This window comes from Cetorhinus maximus, chromosome 21 (assembly GCF_964194155.1).
Source record: "Cetorhinus maximus chromosome 21, sCetMax3.hap1.1, whole genome shotgun sequence".
In the NCBI taxonomy this organism is placed as follows: domain Eukaryota; kingdom Metazoa; phylum Chordata; class Chondrichthyes; order Lamniformes; family Cetorhinidae; genus Cetorhinus; species Cetorhinus maximus.
This window is the reverse complement of record NC_135899.1, coordinates 59,830,033-59,849,604: the sequence shown is the minus strand read 5'-3', so window position 1 is coordinate 59,849,604 and position 19,572 is coordinate 59,830,033. Positions and strand designations below refer to the sequence as shown.

The following is a 19,572-nucleotide window of genomic DNA, read 5'->3' as shown; positions in this document are numbered from 1 at the left end:
CTTGATTACTGTCCCTACATGGCCAAAATTGGGGTCTTCAGGTTGAAACTTCAGACTTTATTTAATTCAAAAAGCCTTCACGTCAGCTGATTTTCATTCATTTCTGACCTATCCGCTCAGTCTCAGCCATTACTCAGATATAAGCACTCTCCTCTGAGTCAAAATGTGAAAGGTTCAAGTCCCACTCCAGAGATTTGAATATAAAAATCTGGGTTGACACTCTAACGCAGTAATGAAGGAGAACTACGCTGCCTGAAGTGCTGTCTTTTGGATGGGATGTTAAACTGAGGTCCTGTCTGTGCTCTCAGGTGGATACTCATGGCACTATTTTGATCAAGTGCAGGGGAGATATCCCCCAGTGTCCTGGTCAGTATTTATTCCTGAATCAACATCACTATAACAGATTATTTAGTCATTATCATATTGATGTTTCTGGGAATTTGTTTTGCACAAATTGGCTGCTGCATCTCCTACATTACAAAAGTGAGTACACTTCAAAAGTACTTCATTGGCTGTAAAGCGCTTTGGGATGTCAGAGGGCAGTGAAAGGCACTACAGAAATGCTATTATTTCTCAGTATTGCACCCAAAATATATATCTAATCAAATATTTAAGGTGTGGTTGGAGGTGGTGCATTTTCCCAAAGTACATTCTGAGAATTGCCTGTTGAACAAATTTTCTATCAAAATTATTCATTTAATAAATCCAAAACATAACTTCAAGGGAAAATACACATCTGCTTCATGTAGCAATTTACATGCAAATCACATTTTATGTTGCCATAAATGAGGGCTAATTGTCTAATTTGTTCCTAACTTTGGCTTTAAAAGCAGCAACAACATAGAAACTGTACAAAAGCCTTTTAATTATATGCCCACAGAATAATTTTTAATTAAGATTCCTTTGTTATTAGCTGGAATGATTTTCTTACCCAATTGTACTGCCAGGATCTGCTTCAACAGACCAGGTGCAGTGTAGATTGTGGTCATATGGTGCCGGGTACCCAGGTGAAAAGATTCTTCCAGAAGTCTCTCCGATGATGTGACCTCCACATTCAGCTGAAAATATTGATAGAATGAGAAAACAAAGTTTGAATGATTCACACACAAATGATAATAAAAGCTACAAGAGGGAGCAGCAGGAAACATCAAATAAATAATACGAAGGAACCTTAAAGAGGAGCCAATTGATTTGCTTTAATTGAAATGTCAATGAAAGACAATAGGCATACGGAGCTGCTGAACAACATTATAAATCTTGCATTTATAATTTCTGTTCTGCTGTGGAAACAATTAACTCCAGTTTCCCTGGCAGTCGTTCTGGATTGTCCTTCAAGTCTTGGGAGGGTCAAATCATTTTTCTACTTTCCAAAAACCGGATGGGTACTTTTCCTTCATCACAGGAAGATGATCTGCATGAGCATAACCTTGACTCTCAGACTGTCTTTGAGTTCATTCCATGAGTTCAGAAATGGGGGATCTGCTCCCCTTGCATGACTACCCATTATGGAATGGTGCAGCTCAGCACAGCGGGGGTGGGGGGGTGGGGGAAAGGGTACTGATACAATACAGCATTTTATATTAAAATAATGCCAGAAGAGTCATGAATTCATTATTAAGAAAGCGAAGATTTAATATTGTAACTCTGACCACGTTATGAACTCTCAGCCTTCACTGTGTCTTCTACTGCACTCAAGAGGATTCCTATGCATCAATGATTGCTTAACTAAAAAAGGATGTAAGAGTACAGAAAATGCCGGTTATTCTTTGATTTTAAAGACAAGCTTTTACCCTTGGGAGATACAGTGGGCAGCAGCAGTAGGCAAGGTGAGCCCATGAGAGGGTTGAGATCCTTTCATTTCATCTGTCCCTTGTTCATTCTGAATTCTCACAGTGTGCAGTGTTGATATGGTTGTCTTAGAAACACAGAAATCACCCGAGAACAATGTCCAGAGGCACAGAGGAGGCTCAGTGGTGAATTACTAAGCCTGGGAGGCCAGGAATAATATTTTAAAAAGGAAGGATCATTGCCCCACCAAGCTTCAACATCAGCTAAAATCTACTAGAGGACAGCAATCTCAACTCCCCAGATGAGGAGGAAACTCAGAAGCAACCGTTATATAGTTACCTCCATCCGTCAATGCATCACAGGTTTTAAAGTTGTTGTGTAACATGAGAACACTTCATTTCAATTCAAAAACTTGGGCTTGACGGGGTAGATGCTGAAAGGTTATTTCCCTTGACTGCAGAGTCAAAAATTAGTGGGCATAGTCCCATGATAAGGGTTGATCACTTAAGACTCAGATATGGAGGAATAGCTTTACTCCGAGGGTTGCGAATCCTCTGAATTCTCTACTCCAGAGGGCAGTGGATGCTCAGTCACTGAGTATATTCAAAACTGAGATAGATGGATTCTTGGAATCTAAGGTAATCAAGGGGATATTAGAATCCAGCAAGAAGGTGAAGTTGATGTCAAAGATCAGCCGTGATCTTGTTGAAAAGCACAGAAGGCTCGAGAACCGTATGACCTACTCTTGCTCCTTCTGCTTATGTTCTTATGAAACGAGGTAATAGTTTTTGAAAGGGTCCAAACCAGGAAGGCACCTATTAATAAAATGGGAAATTAAAATCAATAAATAAAATAATGATATGGAGGTATGATATGGAAACATGATTCATGATTTTAAAATCTGATGGAATTCTATAGGATGAATAAGGTTGTTGTGCTAAGGGAGAACTGAGAGACATGGTTATAAGCTGTCAAAGTATCAAATTAAATCTATCTTAAGGAATCTGTTTTTACACTTGTGATTTAGTAATTGAATGGATCATCACCAAAAGCAATAGCTAGAGTCCTGGTTGAAGTGTTCCAAAATAAACAGATTTTGATTCCACAGTGGCTTTTGATCCAACACAAAAATGAAATGAAGACGGCGTGAGGTGATTCCTGAACTGATTGCACTTATCTCTCCCCTCTTGCTGTTGGTTTTTAATTTGAATTTTTCAACGATTCAGCCAATTTTGTGTTGACTTTGGCAATGAATCAGATGTTTAACCATATTAGAATTGCTCCAATGAAGTGGTTCCCTAGCTCCCTGTAATGACTTGACGTACCGGACAGGTTTCAACAAGAAACAGATAAACTTTATTGCAGCGAGCTTTTCAGATGCTACATGCTTGAACAGGATCTTCGAGGGGAAGCCCAACCCTCTGGGTTACCTACACTTAGGGCTCATTGGTCGGAGCCTCTAAGAACATCATGTGACACCTGATAGACAGTAGGAGAGGCTATACCTTCAGTACTACATTTCCTCCCCCTTTGGTGTTTTACAGTTTCATTTACAGAGGACATTTGAATATTCAACAATATATACATATTTACAACTCAGGTGATTAAAGATTAAGTCTCTTAGGTGCTTTCTTTATTTGGTTAGAGCGGCATAGCTCTACCACTTGAGGTTCTTCCACAGGATCGACATAATCAACAACTGCAGCACCAGGTACATCATTAGGAAGTGGCAGGTCAGGGTTAAACAACTCTACAGAGACATCAGGCATGTTTATTCTAGGTTGATATGCCACCTCAGGGATTAATGGTTTGATGTTAATCAAAGGCGGAATTGTAGGTTGTTGGACTCTCTCTATCCCAAAAATGGTCCACATATTTTCGTATAATTCTGTCTTCCACTTCCGTCTGGAAGGATAATGAACCAGTTTCTGAGACAATGGTTCCAGGAACCCAAAAAGGTCCACTTCCAAAATTCCCCATGAATACTATGTCTCCCACAGTGAATATGCGAGCTTTGTGATGAATATCGTGATTCCATTTTTGATTACTCTGATTCCTCTTTACCTTCCCCTCTAAGTTTGGAAAAGCCAGACATCGTCTTGTATGTAGGCGGCGTTTCATCAATAATTCAGACGGTGTTGAACCCATAGCTGTACGATAACTGTGAAGTGGGAAAGTTGAGTTTCTAGAGTACCTTCTGATAACCTCTTCATTCCAGATTTGAAAGTTTGCACAGCTCTCTCAGCTAAACTATTTGATGAGGGATGGTATGGGGCTGTTGTAATATGTCTGATTCTATTTAAATTCATGTATCTCTGAAACTCTGTTCTGGTAAAAACTGTATAGTTATCAGAAACGATTATTTCCGGTAGGCCATGTATGCTAAAACAATGACACAGCTTTCTGATAGTTGCGCTCGATATTGGTGAACTGACTTTGCACACATTCATCCATTTAGAATGTGCATCTACGATCAATAAAAACATGGTACCTAAAAATGTTCCTACATAATCAATATGTAGTATAACCCAGGGTTGACCAGGCCACTTCCACCGGTGCAGGGGAGCTGAAACAGGCAACTCTGTTGTTGCTGACAAAGACAGTGCTTGACCAGGCTTTCAATGTCACTGTCAATGCCTGGCCACCAGACATAGCTTCGCGCAAGCATTTTCGTCTTCGATATGCCTGGATGCGCACTGTGAAGCTTTATCAAGAATGGTTCTCTACCTTGAGAAGGGATGACAACTCTTGATCACCACAACAAGATTCCACCTTGACAACTTAACTATGATTTTTGGGCATGGAATGGTCTCATCTCTTCAGATACAGGTGAATCCGACCACACTTGCAATAAAAGGCCTCTGACTTTCGACAAAATTGGATCTCTGTTTGTCCAATTTCTAATTTGCTTCGTACACACAGGTGAAGAGTCTAAGGAATTCATGACAAACACATCTTGTGGCACAGGGGCATGTATAATGCTATCCAGTAGCGGTAGATGACTGAGTGCGTCCGCATTTGCAATTTGCAAACCAGGACGGTGCATAAAGGTATACTCATATGCAGATAATATCAAAGCCAAATGTTGTATTCTTGCTAATGTTATTGGCGGAATGGCTTTACACTCACTAAATAAACACATTAATGATTTATGGTCCAACACAAAGGGTGAAATTTCATCCATACAGGTACTGGTGGAATTTCTTCACTCCGAGTATCACCGATAAACCTTCCTTTTCTAGTTGGGAATAACCCTTCTCGGCTATGGAGAGGATTCTGGAAACATAACCAATGGGCCTTTCTGATCCATTTTCCATTCTATGTGATAACACAGCTCCCATACCATAAGGAGAAGCATCACATGTTAATACCAATGCTTTCGATGGGTCATAGTGTATCAATAAACACAATGAATGTGATAGTTTCTTTACTTTCACAAAGGCTTCTTCCTGTTGTGAATTCCACGACCAATGGTGATTATTTTTTTAACAAGTGTAATGGTGCTAACACTGTTGACGAGTTTGGCAAGAAGAGGCTATGATAGTTGATCATACCCAGGAAGGAATTCAGTTCAGTTACACTTGACAGAGAGGATGCATCTTTGATTGCCCTAACTTTCTCTCCTACCAGTTGCAAATGCATGACATCCACCTTGTGACCCAGGTAAGTAACTTCTGGCGCTTGGAATGTACATTTCTCTTTCTTTAATCATACGCCAGCTTCTAAGAATCTTCTTAGCACCTCTTCCAGGTTGGCCAAGTGGCCTCGGTCTCAGTTGACTCTGTGATCAGAACATCATCTAGGTGTACTACCACTCAGGGAAATCCTTGCAAAAGACTTGGAAGGTGCACATGCAGACGATACTCCAAAGGGTAAGCAATTATATTGATAAAGACCCTTGTGTGTGTTGATAGTCACGTATCCTCTAGACGTGCTATCCAGCTCAAATTGTTGGTAAGCATGGTTCATGTCCAGTTTTGTATAGGGTTTATCTCCAGCTGGCATTGCCTCAGAATAGGATACTTATCTAGTTTGGCTACCTTGTTCACAGTCAATTTATAGTCGCTGCCAATGCGTATAGTTTGGTCAGGCTTAACCACTGGAACTATGGGTGCTGTTCATTCTGAGAATTGGACAGATTGGATGATGCCCAGCTTTTCTAACCGGCACAGTTCTGCATCCACCTTCTCCTTCAATGCATAAGGCACAGGTCTGGCCTTAAAGAAAAGAGTGATGCCTGAAAATCCACATATATTTTTGCTTGTAAGCCTTTTTGCTTCCCTAATTCATCCCAAAATACATTGTCTTATTTCCTTAGCAGTTCAGGAACTCCTCCTGTTTTCAAGTGAAATATTTCAGAGCAGTCAAGTTTGACTTTTTGTAACCAGCCTCAACCCAGAAGACCAGGTCCTTTTCCTATCACTGTTATCACTGGAAGCTGGGCTGTCTGTTGCCTATAAGACACAGGTACTGTGGCGATGTCCTTTACCTGTATAGATTCTCCAGTGAATGTCTTCAATTTAACGGTTGCCTGCTCCAGATTCAGTGGCTGGGTACCTTCATTTAGGTAGTTAATGTGCTCTCCCACCACTGTGGTTGAGGCTCCCGTATCTATCTCCATTATTACCTTCCCATTAACTTAGATTGTGACAGTGATAGGATTGGTTTTTACAGTGATGACATTATACAGGGAATAAATGTCGGTGTCAGCAGCTTCAGGTTCTGCTGTATTTTTCAATGCAATCATGCTGGTTTGCTGCTTTATGGACTATTTCGACTTCGCCCTGCATTGCCTTATTACATGACTTTTCTTATGGCGGTAATGGCATTCTGCCTCCTTGAATCTGCAGGTGTCCGGTACGTGGTCAGTCCCACATCTATAACAAATTAACTTTTGAGTCACTGCTGAAGTGCTTCTACTAGGCCTTTTCATGTTTCTAACAGCGGACATTGCCTCTCGCTTCGCTGCTGTGTCTCTGGTTTTCGCATCATGCCTGGCGGTAGGTTCCCACCCCACATGAAGAACAGTCCCACATTGTATGTGTTGCAAAGCCTGCGAGTCTCTCACAGCACTTTCCACAGCGAGTGCTATTTCCAGGGTGAGCTTCAAATCAACGCCGACCTTTGCAAATAAACGGCGCTGAATGGCATCGTCATGAACTCTGCAAACGAATGGGTCCTGCAGCATATCATTTAGTGTGTCCCCGAAGTCACAGTGTTCTGTCAACTGCTTCAGTTTCGCTACATAGATTGTGATGGACTCTCTCGCGGTGCAAACTCTGGAATTAAACTTGAAAGGCTGTAGTATTACGGATGGCTGCAGCTGGAAATGCATTTTCACGAGGTCCACTAATTCACTGACGGACTTAGAATTGGGCATGTTTGGGGCTGTCAGACTGAGGATGAGATTGTAAGCCTTGCTGCCACATTTACTCAAAAGGATTGCTTTCAGCTTTTTCTCTGCAGTAATATTGTTCGCTACGAAATAAAAACCAAGGTGCTCTACATACTGGCTCCAGTCATCCATAGTTGCATTGTATGAGTTGATTCTGTCAAGGAATGGCATGACTGGTAAGTAGTCCTTTCTTTTTTTCTTAAGATTCAATGCATTCATGTTAAAAAGGTGAGGTGCAGCGTCTGAGCTATTTTACCCTTGTCACCAAATGTAATAACTTGACGTAGTGGACAGCTTTCAACAAGAAACAGATAAACTTTATTACAGAGTGCCTTTCAGATGTTACGTGCTTGAACAGGATCCTCGACAGGAAGCCTCGCCTCCCCGGCTTACCCACACTTAGGGCTCATTGGTCGAAGCCTCCAAGAACATCACGTGACCCTTGATAGACCGTAGGAGAGGCTATACTTTCAATTACTACACTCTCCTTTTTGCACTGGTGCTGAATCAACCTCATAGTAGTGAGTGCTGGGCTGTTGAAAATTCCACCTTTCAGATTACATTTTAAAGCAAGGTCCTATCTCCCCTTGCAGATGGATGCAAAATTTAAACTCTTATCACTTAAAGTGTACTTCTTTTACCTTATCATACTTCCAAACTGTAGGACTTCATATTTCTCTGAAATGAAATGCAATTGCCACATAGCTAAAAGCTACTGCGGATGCTGGAAATCCAAAACAAAAACAGAATTACCTGGAAAAACTCAGCAGGTCTGGCAGCATCGGTGGAGAAGAAAACAGTTGACGTTTCGAGTCCTCACGACCCTTCGGCAGAACTGAAGTATAGTTAGGAGAGAGGTGAAATATAAGCTGGTCTAAGGTGGGGGGGCGGGGGGAGAGAGAAGTTGAGGGTGGGGTCGTTGTAGGGATAAGCAAGCAGTGATAGGAGCAGATAATCAAAAGATGTCACAGACAAAAGGATCAAAGAGGTGTTGAAGGTGGTGATATTATCTAAGAAAAGTGCTAATTAAGAATGGATGGCAGGACACTCAAGGTACAGCTCTAGTGGGGGTGGGGTGGACAGACTAACAAAGTATTAGTTGTAGATTTAAAAATAATGGAAAAAGGTGGGAAAAGAAGAATCTATATAAATTATTGAAAAAAAAGGGGGGAGGGGGAAGAAACGGGATGGGGATGGTGGGAGGGGGAGTTTAAGATCTAAAGTTGTTGAATTCAATATTCAGCCCGGAAGGCTGTAAAGTGCCTAGTCGGAAGATGAGGTGCTGTTCCTCCAGTTTGCGTTGGGCTTCACTGGAACAATGCAGCAAGCCAAGGACAGACATGTGGGCAAGAGAACAGGGTGGAGTGTTAAAATGGCAAGCGACAGGGAGGTTTGGGTCTTTCTTGCGGACAGACTGCAGGTGTTCTGCAAAGCGGTTGCCCAGTTTGCGTTTGGTCTCTCCAATGTAGAGGAGACCGCATTGGGAGCAACGAATGCAGTAGACTAAGTTAGGGGAAATGCAAGTGAAATGCTGCTTCACTTGAAAGGAGTGTTTGGGCCCTTGGATGGTGAGGAGAGAGGAAGTGAAGGGGCAGGTGTCGCATCACCTATGGCACCTCCCCATGCCCACGCAGAAGATGCAACACCTGCCCCTTCACTTCCTCTCTCCTCACCGTCCAAGGGCCCAAACACTCCTTTCAAGTGAAGCAGCATTTCACTTGCATTTCCCCTAACTTAGTCTACTGCATTCGTTGCTCCCAATGCGGTCTCCTCTACATTGGAGAGACCAAACGCAAACTGGGCGACCGCTTTGCAGAACACCTGCGGTCTGTCCGCAAGAAAGACCCAAACCTCCCTGTCGCTTGCCATTTTAACACTCCACCCTGTTCTCTTGCCCACATGTCTGTCCTTGGCTTGCTGCATTGTTCCAGTGAAGCCCAATGCAAACTGGAGGAACAGCACCTCATCTTCCGACTAGGCACTTTACAGCCTTCCGGGCTGAATATTGAATTCAACAACTTTAGATCTTAAACTCCCCCTCTCTCCATCCCCACCCCGTTTCTTCCCCCACCCCTTTTTTTTTCAATAATTTATATAGATTCTTCTTTTCCCATCTTTTTCCATTATTTTTAAATCTACAACTAATACTTTGTTAGTCTGTCCACCCCACCACCACTAGAGCTGTACCTTGAGTGTCCTGCCATCCATTCTTAATTATCACTTTTCTTAGATAATATCACCACCTTCAACACCTCTTTGATCCTTTTGTCTGTGACATCTTTTGATTATCTGCTCCTATCACTGCTTGCTTATCCCTACAACGACCCCACCCTCAACTTCTCTCTCCCCCCGCCCCCCCACCTTAGACCAGCTTATATTTCACCTCTCTCCTAACTATACTTCAGTTCTGCCGAAGGGTCGTGAGGACTCGAAACGTCAACTGTTTTCTTCTCCACCGATGCTGCCAGACCTGCTGAGTTTTTCCAGGTAATTCTGTTTTTGTTTTGCAATTGCCACATATCTGTCCATCCTGCCAGTCTCTACATATTCTCCTGCAGTCTTTCACAGTCCTAATTATGATTTGGTACACCTTCCATTTAAGAGTCATTATTGAGGCACAAAAGAATCGTCGAGAGGGAGATAGATATACAGGGAGACAAAATGTGAAACTTCCAATAAGAAAATGTTAAGAGTTATTTTTAATGACCAGTATTGTAATAAATATGAGGCAGGATTAACTCCCCAACCCACCATCTCACATAACATTAGAACATTGCGAATTTTACTATTACAGCTTTAGTTTATTTTCTAACAACGTGTCAGGGAAACCCTTTGAGTAATATAGCATCTTAGCGTCAGTCGTATTATTGTACTTTTCTGTGTATAAATTTGGTGAGTGCATATTTTCCAGCATACCTAGAAGAAACAGCATAGATCCTATTCAACTCTTTCCAGCCTTTTACGCCTCTGGGCATGCAAGGATTTTAAAAAGCCAGTAGGTCTCCTGACTCACTGAGAGAGCTGGAATCAACATATTTCCTACGGCTGAAATACAGCTAAGCAGGTTAAGTAGGAATGTCATACCTGTGGCATTAAGGTGTACAGGGCTGAAAAGATTAATGTGGGCCTGGGGAAACAGTGCAGCTCACATGATGATCCAAAGGGACTCACATGACTAGCAGTAGTCTGAATGGAGATAGCTTATGGCTTGGACCGAAGAAGCCTGCTGTCTTGTATATCTGTACATAGATATTTTCTGCAATAAATAGTTACTATTCAGACTCTATGCCTCTGAACCTCTTCTTTAGACAATCACAACAACATACAACAATACCTACTGTCAACGCACAAGGTTACTGCCTCAAAGTGTGTTTCTCAGTTCATGGGCACCACGTCCAAAGCATGACCATATTTAGCTCTCAAAGAGTCAAAGGCAGTGTCAGAAAAATCGGCCCAGATTTTTGCCAGGTCAGAGAGCCTCTCCACCGTGGCGAAAATCAAGGAAAAGGCCAGGAATTCTAAGCCCTGCCCCCGAACACAGCATGACCCATCATCACAGGTGTGGGAGTGAAGCTGGGCCAGGGTTTGCGCATGCGCGGTTCGCAGAAGCAGCTGGTCATTTAAATCATCAACTGCCTCCACTGAAGCGGGATTTTGGAAGGCCAGGAGTGTGAAACCTGGAGAGTGCACATTAGAGCAGGTAAGAGGGGATCTGAACTCGGCGGATTTGTTTGAATAGCCAGGATATCCCTCTGGAGGGGTTAAGCTACCCTTTTGAATCTGGTCCCGGGACACCTTTGGGAGAGATAAGGCACCCTTTGGGATTGTTAAAAGTAAACATGATTGTGCTTAAAAAGTGCGTAAACTCATTAGAATTGTCAAGTTGTCAAAGAACTGCCAAGCTGTCAAGGAATTGTCCATGCATAGTAGGTGAGTTGGCATGGAGGGGTTAATTGTAGAGGGTGGTGGATTGGGGCATGCATTGGCATGACTTGGCATTAAGCTGGCATAGGAGCTATAAAGGACAATGGGGATATGGGGGCACAGATGGTATGAAGGACCATGGGGGTGGGTAGAGGGGCATTGGTTTGCATAGTGAGTATCAGGGGCAATGGGAAGCAGGTAGAGGGGCATGGATTGGCCTTGGGCATATGAGGGGCCATGGAGGGTGGTTGGGGAGGTATGAGGTGACATAGGTTGACAGGGATGAGGCATGGTGAATGTGTGGGGGATGGCGGGGGTGAAGGGTGAGGACTAGAGGGCTGTTTATTGATTTATTAGTTTTTATTATTCAACCCAGTGCCGGACCACAGAGGAAGGTCTTCTGCCCAGTCCACTTCCCCACCCTGCAGCCTCTGCACACATTCCGCAGGCAGTGGGGCCAACCTCTAACCCAGCCCGCCCCTGCGGAATGCAAATCCGACCTGCAGGTGGCCATTTATAAAGGTCGGATTCACAGATCCAGGAATTCTCTCATCTCTGCATCACCCAGGAGCGAAAACCTGGTCCTTGGTCAGTGATGCAAATACAAGATAAGTTGCAATACATTGGAGTTTACAGAATTTGTTTGCTTTCACTAAAATACTTTTCCATTTATCAACAAAAAAAAAATGGCAAACTATGGGAGAAGAAAGGAAAGAGTAAAACAATTTTTCAGACATAAAAATATCACCCACTTTTAGAGAGCGGATTGCTGAAATTTGATTTCTTACCTACACAGGAAGGCAGCATATTGTCCCAGGCCCTGCGATCTCCAGTTAAGCAAGTTAGCGCAGAGTCCCCACGCAAAGTGTACCCAGGATTGCAATCAAAGACAACAGTGGTCCCAGCAAAATGTCCCTCATCCTGGATCTTATAGCCAAATTGTGGCATCCCTGGATCTTCACACTTAATCAGTTCAAAGCCTGCCAGAAAAACAAATTGGACATTACTTGGGGCTGAGAATACAATTTTTGTAGGAAGTAAAATTACTCAGTTTTGGCTTGGTTAAAAAGAAAATGTGGTGAATACAATGTTCTCCTTGCAGGACTAAATACCATGACATTGTCCATCCAAGTTTATCAAGTAATAATCTCCAGTTAATAACCAGAAAGATAAACACTGTCATTTTACATTATTATTTCAATTTTATGAAGTATCCCTGTGTTCTTAGAAATGACTCAGCTGAGTCCATGGGTTGCTGACTCAATTGGAACTTGTTCACCTGGAACAGGAAAATGGGATTAAACATCGCTTGTCGCTACTAACTGCCGCATTAACTATAAATACCTGGTTTCTTGCACAGGATACATTATTAAACCACATATTTGAAAACTGCTCAGAGTCAATCAGGAACAAGTCAAAAAATAAATGCAAAGTTTACAATGGCACCACCTGTGACTCCAATACAATCAGCATATCCCAGCCAATGGCTACAGAAACAAGCAAGTGGAATGCAGGCTGCATGAGGTAGAGATGGAAATAATATTTCATCAATTAATTTTATACTCCTCAATTTGGGGGCCTGTCACTGCTGAGGACGCATTGTATTCTTTGAAACTACATTTGTCCTGGTGTCATCATTAACACTTCCTCAATCAGAATACCAAGGATTAGATCTCCTCCTCTGCTTCATCACAACAATGGGCTCAAGACTGCACTCCACGTTCAAAGAGCACTCTTGACCAACACTTACATCTGGACAAGAGCAATACCTTGCAGGATGTTAGAGTCAGATTGACAGTTTAGTGCCACTTAATGAATTGGGTTTGGGGTGGGAGGATTTTTATATTGTGGTCTCATTGGAAAAAGACTGAGGCCGGAATTTTCCAGCCCCATTAGCATCAAGTGTCATAGCTCGGTGTGGCGGGAGAGGAAGCCAGTTTGTGATTGTCTGCTCCATCCATCAATGGCGGACCGCGTTTCCTGCCGCCACACGTCGGGAATGTCATTTTAAAACATTTGCATCTAATTGTAAGCCCTGCTCGCCGGAATTATCCCTCCACATCAAACCACCCACGTCAGCGTGACTTCAGAAGGACATGCTTCACAGCTGTCTTTAAAAAGCGTGCACCTATCAAGCAGAACTTCAAGGTGAGTGCACATAACCTTGCGCAGCACTCGCGAGCATCACCTGTAGGACATCAAGGAAGAGGTGCCGCGCATTTGCAGCTGGCACAGGCAAGTCGCTTTTTCCTGGCTGGATTTCAGTGCAGTGCCGGGGCAAGGTAGCACTGACGGAAAGAAATACTCAAGCACATGCTGGGGAGGGTGGAGGGAGGGGGTGTGTGAGGGAAGTGGCCACACACTTGGAAAAGCTTGTCAAAAGTGAGCATTCTTCCGCAGCTGAGACTCTTCAGTAGCAACTCCATTGACACGCTTGGAGTTGGGCCTCTGAAGCTTTTCTGCCCACTCAAGCAATACAAAAGCATGAAAGTGCCACCAAATGCTCTGGAGCTTTTCACCTCTTGGGCACAGATTGCAAATTTATTGGTGTTTTAGAGGGCAACAAAGCAATTGGCAGACTGGGTAAGTTATAAAATCTCCTTGTGAAAGATGGCCATGGCGCAGTCACTGGTGGAGGTGCTCACAGCTCCTTAATAACTGTCTTTATTAAAGTTTGGGCCAGTATCCCTCAAGCTAACAGCGCAACCTTGCAGTATGGTTTTGGAGATTGTCTGCACATGAGCAGAGAGCACAACATGCAGTCCAATGGCTGAAGCTGCCGCCAATCAGTCAAGTGGAGGGGGATGGAGGTGGGTGGGGTTTCGGACAGCCAATGAACGCACTACACACTGGCCATCCAAATGGTGGCCAGCACCTTCCTGCATGCGTGAAGCAGCCTTCAGACTTAACTGAGAGAACTTCTTGGTACACCCATGCTAACCCGTCTCTCATTGATCCTGCAGGAGGAGAACATCAGGATCATGGAGTCTGGTGATTTAGCAGTATGCCTCATGGCTTACAGAGACCAGAGAAGAAGAGGAGAGCGGCCAAGGTGCTTGGCACAACAAAGGGAGGAGTACCTCCCTCTAGATGAAGGGGTGGCAGGGCCTGCTTCTTATTAGGCTGAAGATCCACAGCGAGCCATCGCTTGTAGGTGCCTCACTAGACCCAGGGTCTATAGATGCCGCTTGTCATTCCTGCAGATGACCGAGAACCAGTGTCTCCGAAAACTGTGTGCCTAGGGAATTGGTCAGTCACATATGTCAACTGTTGCAGGAAAGTGAGGTTCTGGTACCTCGACAGGTCCGGTGGAGCACTGCAATACAGTCCTCAGAGAGTATCTTACATCACCATAGCTTGCTGTGCACTACACAACCTGGTGCTGCATAGGATAGAGGACCTGGCTAAGGAGGAAATGGAGGAGCTGCACATATCCTCTGGTGAGGGAAACGTCAAACAGGATGACAATGATGAGGTCCTCGAAGGTGAGGATGCCAGTGTTGAGACTATTGCACTGGCCAAATGAGGCAGGCGTGCTTGGCAGGCCTGCGTAGCCGCAGGATTCGTGGAGGATGATGACGAGATGCAGTGAGGGCAGTCCTGACATCCTCAACTTGCATCTGTGAACCTTTGACTCCTGTGTGGCTAATGACAGTGCACAAACCCTCAGTGCCCAGGCTCATGTCATAGAGATGCAGCGGAGGCCCTAATAGTCACTAGATTCCAGGAGGATGATGGTGACATGCAATGAGGACACTCCACATATCTTCACATAGCTTCTGTGAATGTCTGACTCCTGTCTGTCTGAGGGCAGCTCACTTGCGCTCTGTGATCAGGGCCATATCATGGAAACGCGGTCTTGAAAATTTAAATGCACCTGATCCTTGGTCAGCTTTCAGCACCTGATCCCTTCAGGAGCACAACGTCACTGCTCACAGATGCTGAAGAGATGGGGGCCATCCCCACCTCAAAAGGTGCTGAGAGCACACAGAGAGAATGATGGAACTCTGTGATGCCTGCCCACAACATTCTGGCAGCAATGACCAGCACCATCGAGATGCAGGCATCACTAATGTGTCCATTGAGTGTGAAGCTGGACCATCACTTTGGTCTGAAGGTTATACACGGCACAGGAAAGAGGCCCTGGACTGAGACACTAGCATTTAGCTTGTGAAGGAACCAAGGTTTCACATCAGGGTGATACGAACAATGCTCATCAGAACATGGAGACTTAGGGAAGGAGGCATTCTTGGGAGTGTATTTCCGATAATCAATATTAAATACAAGTGATTAACATCTGTACCAAGGCTGTGCAACTAGCCTTCCTAATCCTGCCTCTACATCTAGGTGCTCCCCTGGAATCCACAGCGAATGTGGAGGCAACTCACTGACTGCTATGCCCAGTCAGTCATGACCTTGGTGGACATCTTCTCGAAGCCTGAGACCTGGAGGGCCCCCAGCCTGCTTTCGGAGTTCTGCTATGTGGTAGTGGCAGTGGCAGCCTCCTTGGCTTGTGGAGCTGGAGCTATTGGGGTCACAGGAAAAGGGGATGGGCCGGATTCTCCTGGAGTCACCTGGGTGGATGGCCTTGGTGTGTGCACCTGCGGATGCTCCTCCCTATGGGTGCCCAAGGGTCCCTGGCAGACTCCTTGAGGAGAAGCAGAAGCTGGAGTGAGATCGAGCTGCCCCGCACCCCTCTGGAGTTGACACTGTTGGAGGCTAACTATGGTGTCAGTGATGGCTTTCAGCCTGCGCAACAGTACAGAACAGGTGTCAGGATCAAAGTGTCCATGGCGGCTGCCATCCTGCCAGTGTTGACCTCGGTGCATTGGCATGCTGGCGCTATCACCTCAGACTGAAGGGGGACAGACTCCTCCATCATGCCATGCAATCTGAGGAGTGCAGTAGGCGTCCCTTCCTGATGATCCCAAGGTTGCCTTTGCAGCTCCAGCAACTGAAGTATGACCAAGTCCAGAGGCTCCTCATCTGACTCAGACTCAGCAGATTTCTGTCCTCCAGCAGTCCTCCAAGTGCCAGAAATCTTGAAAGTCCCCGTTGCCACCTACTGTGGATCACACAGTGAGATGTGCTCACCAGGTTGTGACCCCATGGCTACTCTAGAACTAGGTCCCACTGAGGTGTATGTCTCTGTGCCACAAGAGGATGAATGATCTCCTCTGTTTGACCAGGGTAAGTCCTTCTTCTCATCACTTTCAACACTTACACTCACAAACCCATCACACTTCCACAGGGATCTCACTCACTGCCAGTTCACAGGACATCATGGTGGAGGAATACATGACGTCAAGCTCCTCGCACACTTTGAAAATAGAGTCATCCAGCTGGCTGGCAACGACCTCCCCGTGTGAAAGCAAGGGGAGATAATTTGTGCGTGGCAGGGGACTGCGGAACAGGACACATCACTCACAGAGTGGTTGTCTGATGGATGTCACACTGCTGGATCCTCACTTCGTTGAGCTCCGCCATCAGCACAGGAACAGTCCAGATCATTGCCGGCCAGCTAGATGACTCTATTTTCAAAGTGTGTGAGGAGCCTGACGTCATGTATTCCTCCACCAGTCTGTAGCCTTTCTCTTTTGTTGGGTGCCAGCTTGTCCTGCATGAAGACAGATGGAGAGAATGTAAGCAGGACATCTGCCAGGCCAGATGAGAAGGATGCCTGTCATGTATGGGTGGTGAGTGGTGCCATGGATGGGATGAGGATACGATCCGCAGGGCAGATGAAGGTGTGTGTGAGAGAGTGAATGGTGATGTCCCATGAACTGGCAGTGAGTGAGATCCCTGTGGAAGTGTGATGGGTTTGAGAGAGAGTGAGAGTTGAGAGTGATGAGCAGAGTGACTTACCCTGGCAGAACAGAGGAGATCATTCATCCTCTTTCGGCACTGGGTGCTGTTCACTTTTGCAGGGCATTGGCACTGACCACCGCTGCCACTGCCTCCCATACCGGATTGCTCACCTCGCTTGCTGGTCTTCGCCCAGACCAGGGAGACTTCACGATGTGCCTCCACTGCATCTAGTAGGCACCCAAGGGAGGTGCCGCTAAATTTGGGGGCAGCATGTTTCCTCCCTTTGGCAGAAATGACTTTGCAACAACTTCCAATGCTTTAGAGAGAGCTAGATCTGTGCAGGGGTATCTTTTAAATATGGCACCCAGATTACTGACGGCCTGAGGTGAATCAGAGTCCCCCCCGCCAGCGGTTCGGCGTGTTTCTTGGGAATGCATTATTAATTAGGCGGGATGTGGCGCGAATGGGACGATATGGCGTGAAAACCCGCCATTGCAGCCAGCAGATAAAACGTCCTTTTTTCCGCCTGGTACTGCATTTTGTGAAAATCTGAGAGCTTTCCACCCTGTGAACAATTAAACTCTTTGGCATGAGAACTCAACTTTTCTCATTTATAACAACTCTCATTTATATGGCACCTTTAACATTGTAGTTTATATGGTAATTACAGGTTTTTTAAAATATTCATTCATAGGATGTGGGCATTCATCCTAGCTAGGCCAGCATTTATTGCCCCCTCTTTAATTGCCCTTGAGATGGTGGTGGTGAGCTGCCTTCTTGAACCACCGCAAATCTATACGGTCTATGTACAACTACAGTGCTGGTAGGGAGTTCCAGGATTTTGACCAAGCAAAAGTGAAGCAATGGCGATACAGATCCAAGTCAGGATGGTGTGGACTTGGAGGGGAGTTTGCAGGTGGTGGTGTCCCATATTGAGGATCCTATGCAATTCTTCATACAAGCCCCTGTGTACCCTCTCCAGTGGGCGTAGAAGATCCCGTGGCACTATTTCGAAGAGAAGCAGGAGAGTTATCCCAGTGTCCTGGTCAAAATTTATCCCTCAGTCAACATCATTAAAACAGATTATCTGGTCATTCTTTGTGGGACTGTGGTCACTGTTGCAAAAGTGACTACGGGCAGGATTTTCAGCTCGGCAAGTGGATGCGCACCTGACAAGTATGAGTGTGGAATAGCGCATGATGATTTCGGGCGAGCGTCCCGAAGTCATTGTGCACTCGTGCGATATTTCAGTCGACAGGCGCGTGCGGGAGTGGGCAGTGCGCCCGCTGACAATTAGGAGGGCTGTTGAGCCCATTAATCAGTTAATTAAAGTGAAGCTTCCCCTGCCCGTCCAACGTTACAGTTGGCGGGTGGGCGAATAGGCCATGCGGCCTTTGCATTTTCGCAAAACCTCATCTGCAGGCGGGATGAGGTTTCAAACAGTGATTTAAAAAATGAATACAAATTTTTAAAACTCATTTTTAACCTGTCCCTGCTCATGCGACAGGATCACATGAGGGGACATGTTTTCTTTATTTTTGAAATCCTTAACTTTAATGTGAAAAATCTTCAGCTCCCTGAAGCAGCTCTGTGGCTTCAGGGAGCTTTCACTGAGCATGCGCACACTTCAGTGCTCACGCTCCTCCTGCCCCCACCCCGGCAGCGCTGAGCTTGTCAGCGCACGTCGGGGCCCGATTGTAGTCGGCGGACCATTGTGGGGCTGCTCCCAGGCCTGTCCGTCCAACCAGGGGAAAATCCTTCCCTATATTTCAAAAGTACTTCATTGGCTGCAAAATGCTTTGAGACATCTGGTGGTTGTGAAAGGCACTACATGAATTGTCGTTCTTCATTCTTTTAAAAAAAATTTATGTCGATTACTAATTCGCTGCAACCAGGACTCGGATCCTTATGTGGACTTAAAGGCCTTCTAGTAGCCCCACCCCAATCTCCCACGGACCCCAAATCCAGCCTTTGAATGGACACAAACTTGTTTTCTGCTGTCCATCTCATTTCCCACAGGTGCTAAGTATAACCTTGACCTATTGCTCAACATGACCTCATCAACCTATGCACAAGTACCCCAGCAACAAAGGACACTTAACTAACTTTTAACCTTCCCTATTTTCAATTTATTGTTCATTATTTCAAGCGCAACCAATGCAACAAAACACTCGCTATGTAAGCGTTGCAAGGGAGCATTCCAGATGAGTTCATGTTACCTTACATTTAAAAACTCAAAGATAAAAACAAAAAGCTAAAAGCTACTGCGGATGCTGGAAATCCAAAACAAAATAAAAACAGAATTACCTGGAAAAACTCAGCAAGTCTGGCAGCATCGGCGGAGAAGAAATCAGTCAACGTTTCGAGCCCTCATGGCCCTTCAGCAGAACTGAAGCATAGTTTCAACAAGGGAGAAATATAAATTGGTTTAAGGTGGGTGGGGGGGAAGAGACACATTGAGGGTGTGGTGTGAGCAGATAATCAAAAGATGTCAGAGACAAAAGGGTCAAAGAGGTGTTGAAGGTGGTGGTCTTTGTCTGAGAAAAGTGCTAATTAAGAATGCAAGACAGGATATTCAAAGTACAGCTCTAGTGGGGGTGGGGTGGAAAGACTAAAGGTTTTAGTTTTAGATTTAAAAATAATGGAAATAGGTGGGG

The 19,572-nt window shown here is 44.9% G+C and overlaps 1 protein-coding gene across 1 annotated transcript in view; it reads right to left on the bottom strand.

Moving 5' to 3' along the window:
* The window catches only part of csmd2 (CUB and Sushi multiple domains 2), a 1,856,113-nt gene that overhangs the window by 399,475 nt on the left and 1,437,066 nt on the right, over window positions 1–19,572 (bottom strand). Inside the window, exons 25-26 of the mRNA XM_078566065.1 lie at window positions 11,896–12,087; window positions 932–1,058 (exon numbers count right to left, since the gene is read on the bottom strand). Coding sequence (XP_078422191.1) covers window positions 932–1,058; window positions 11,896–12,087 — 319 coding nt within the window. The remainder of the gene's footprint in view (window positions 1–931; window positions 1,059–11,895; window positions 12,088–19,572) is intronic.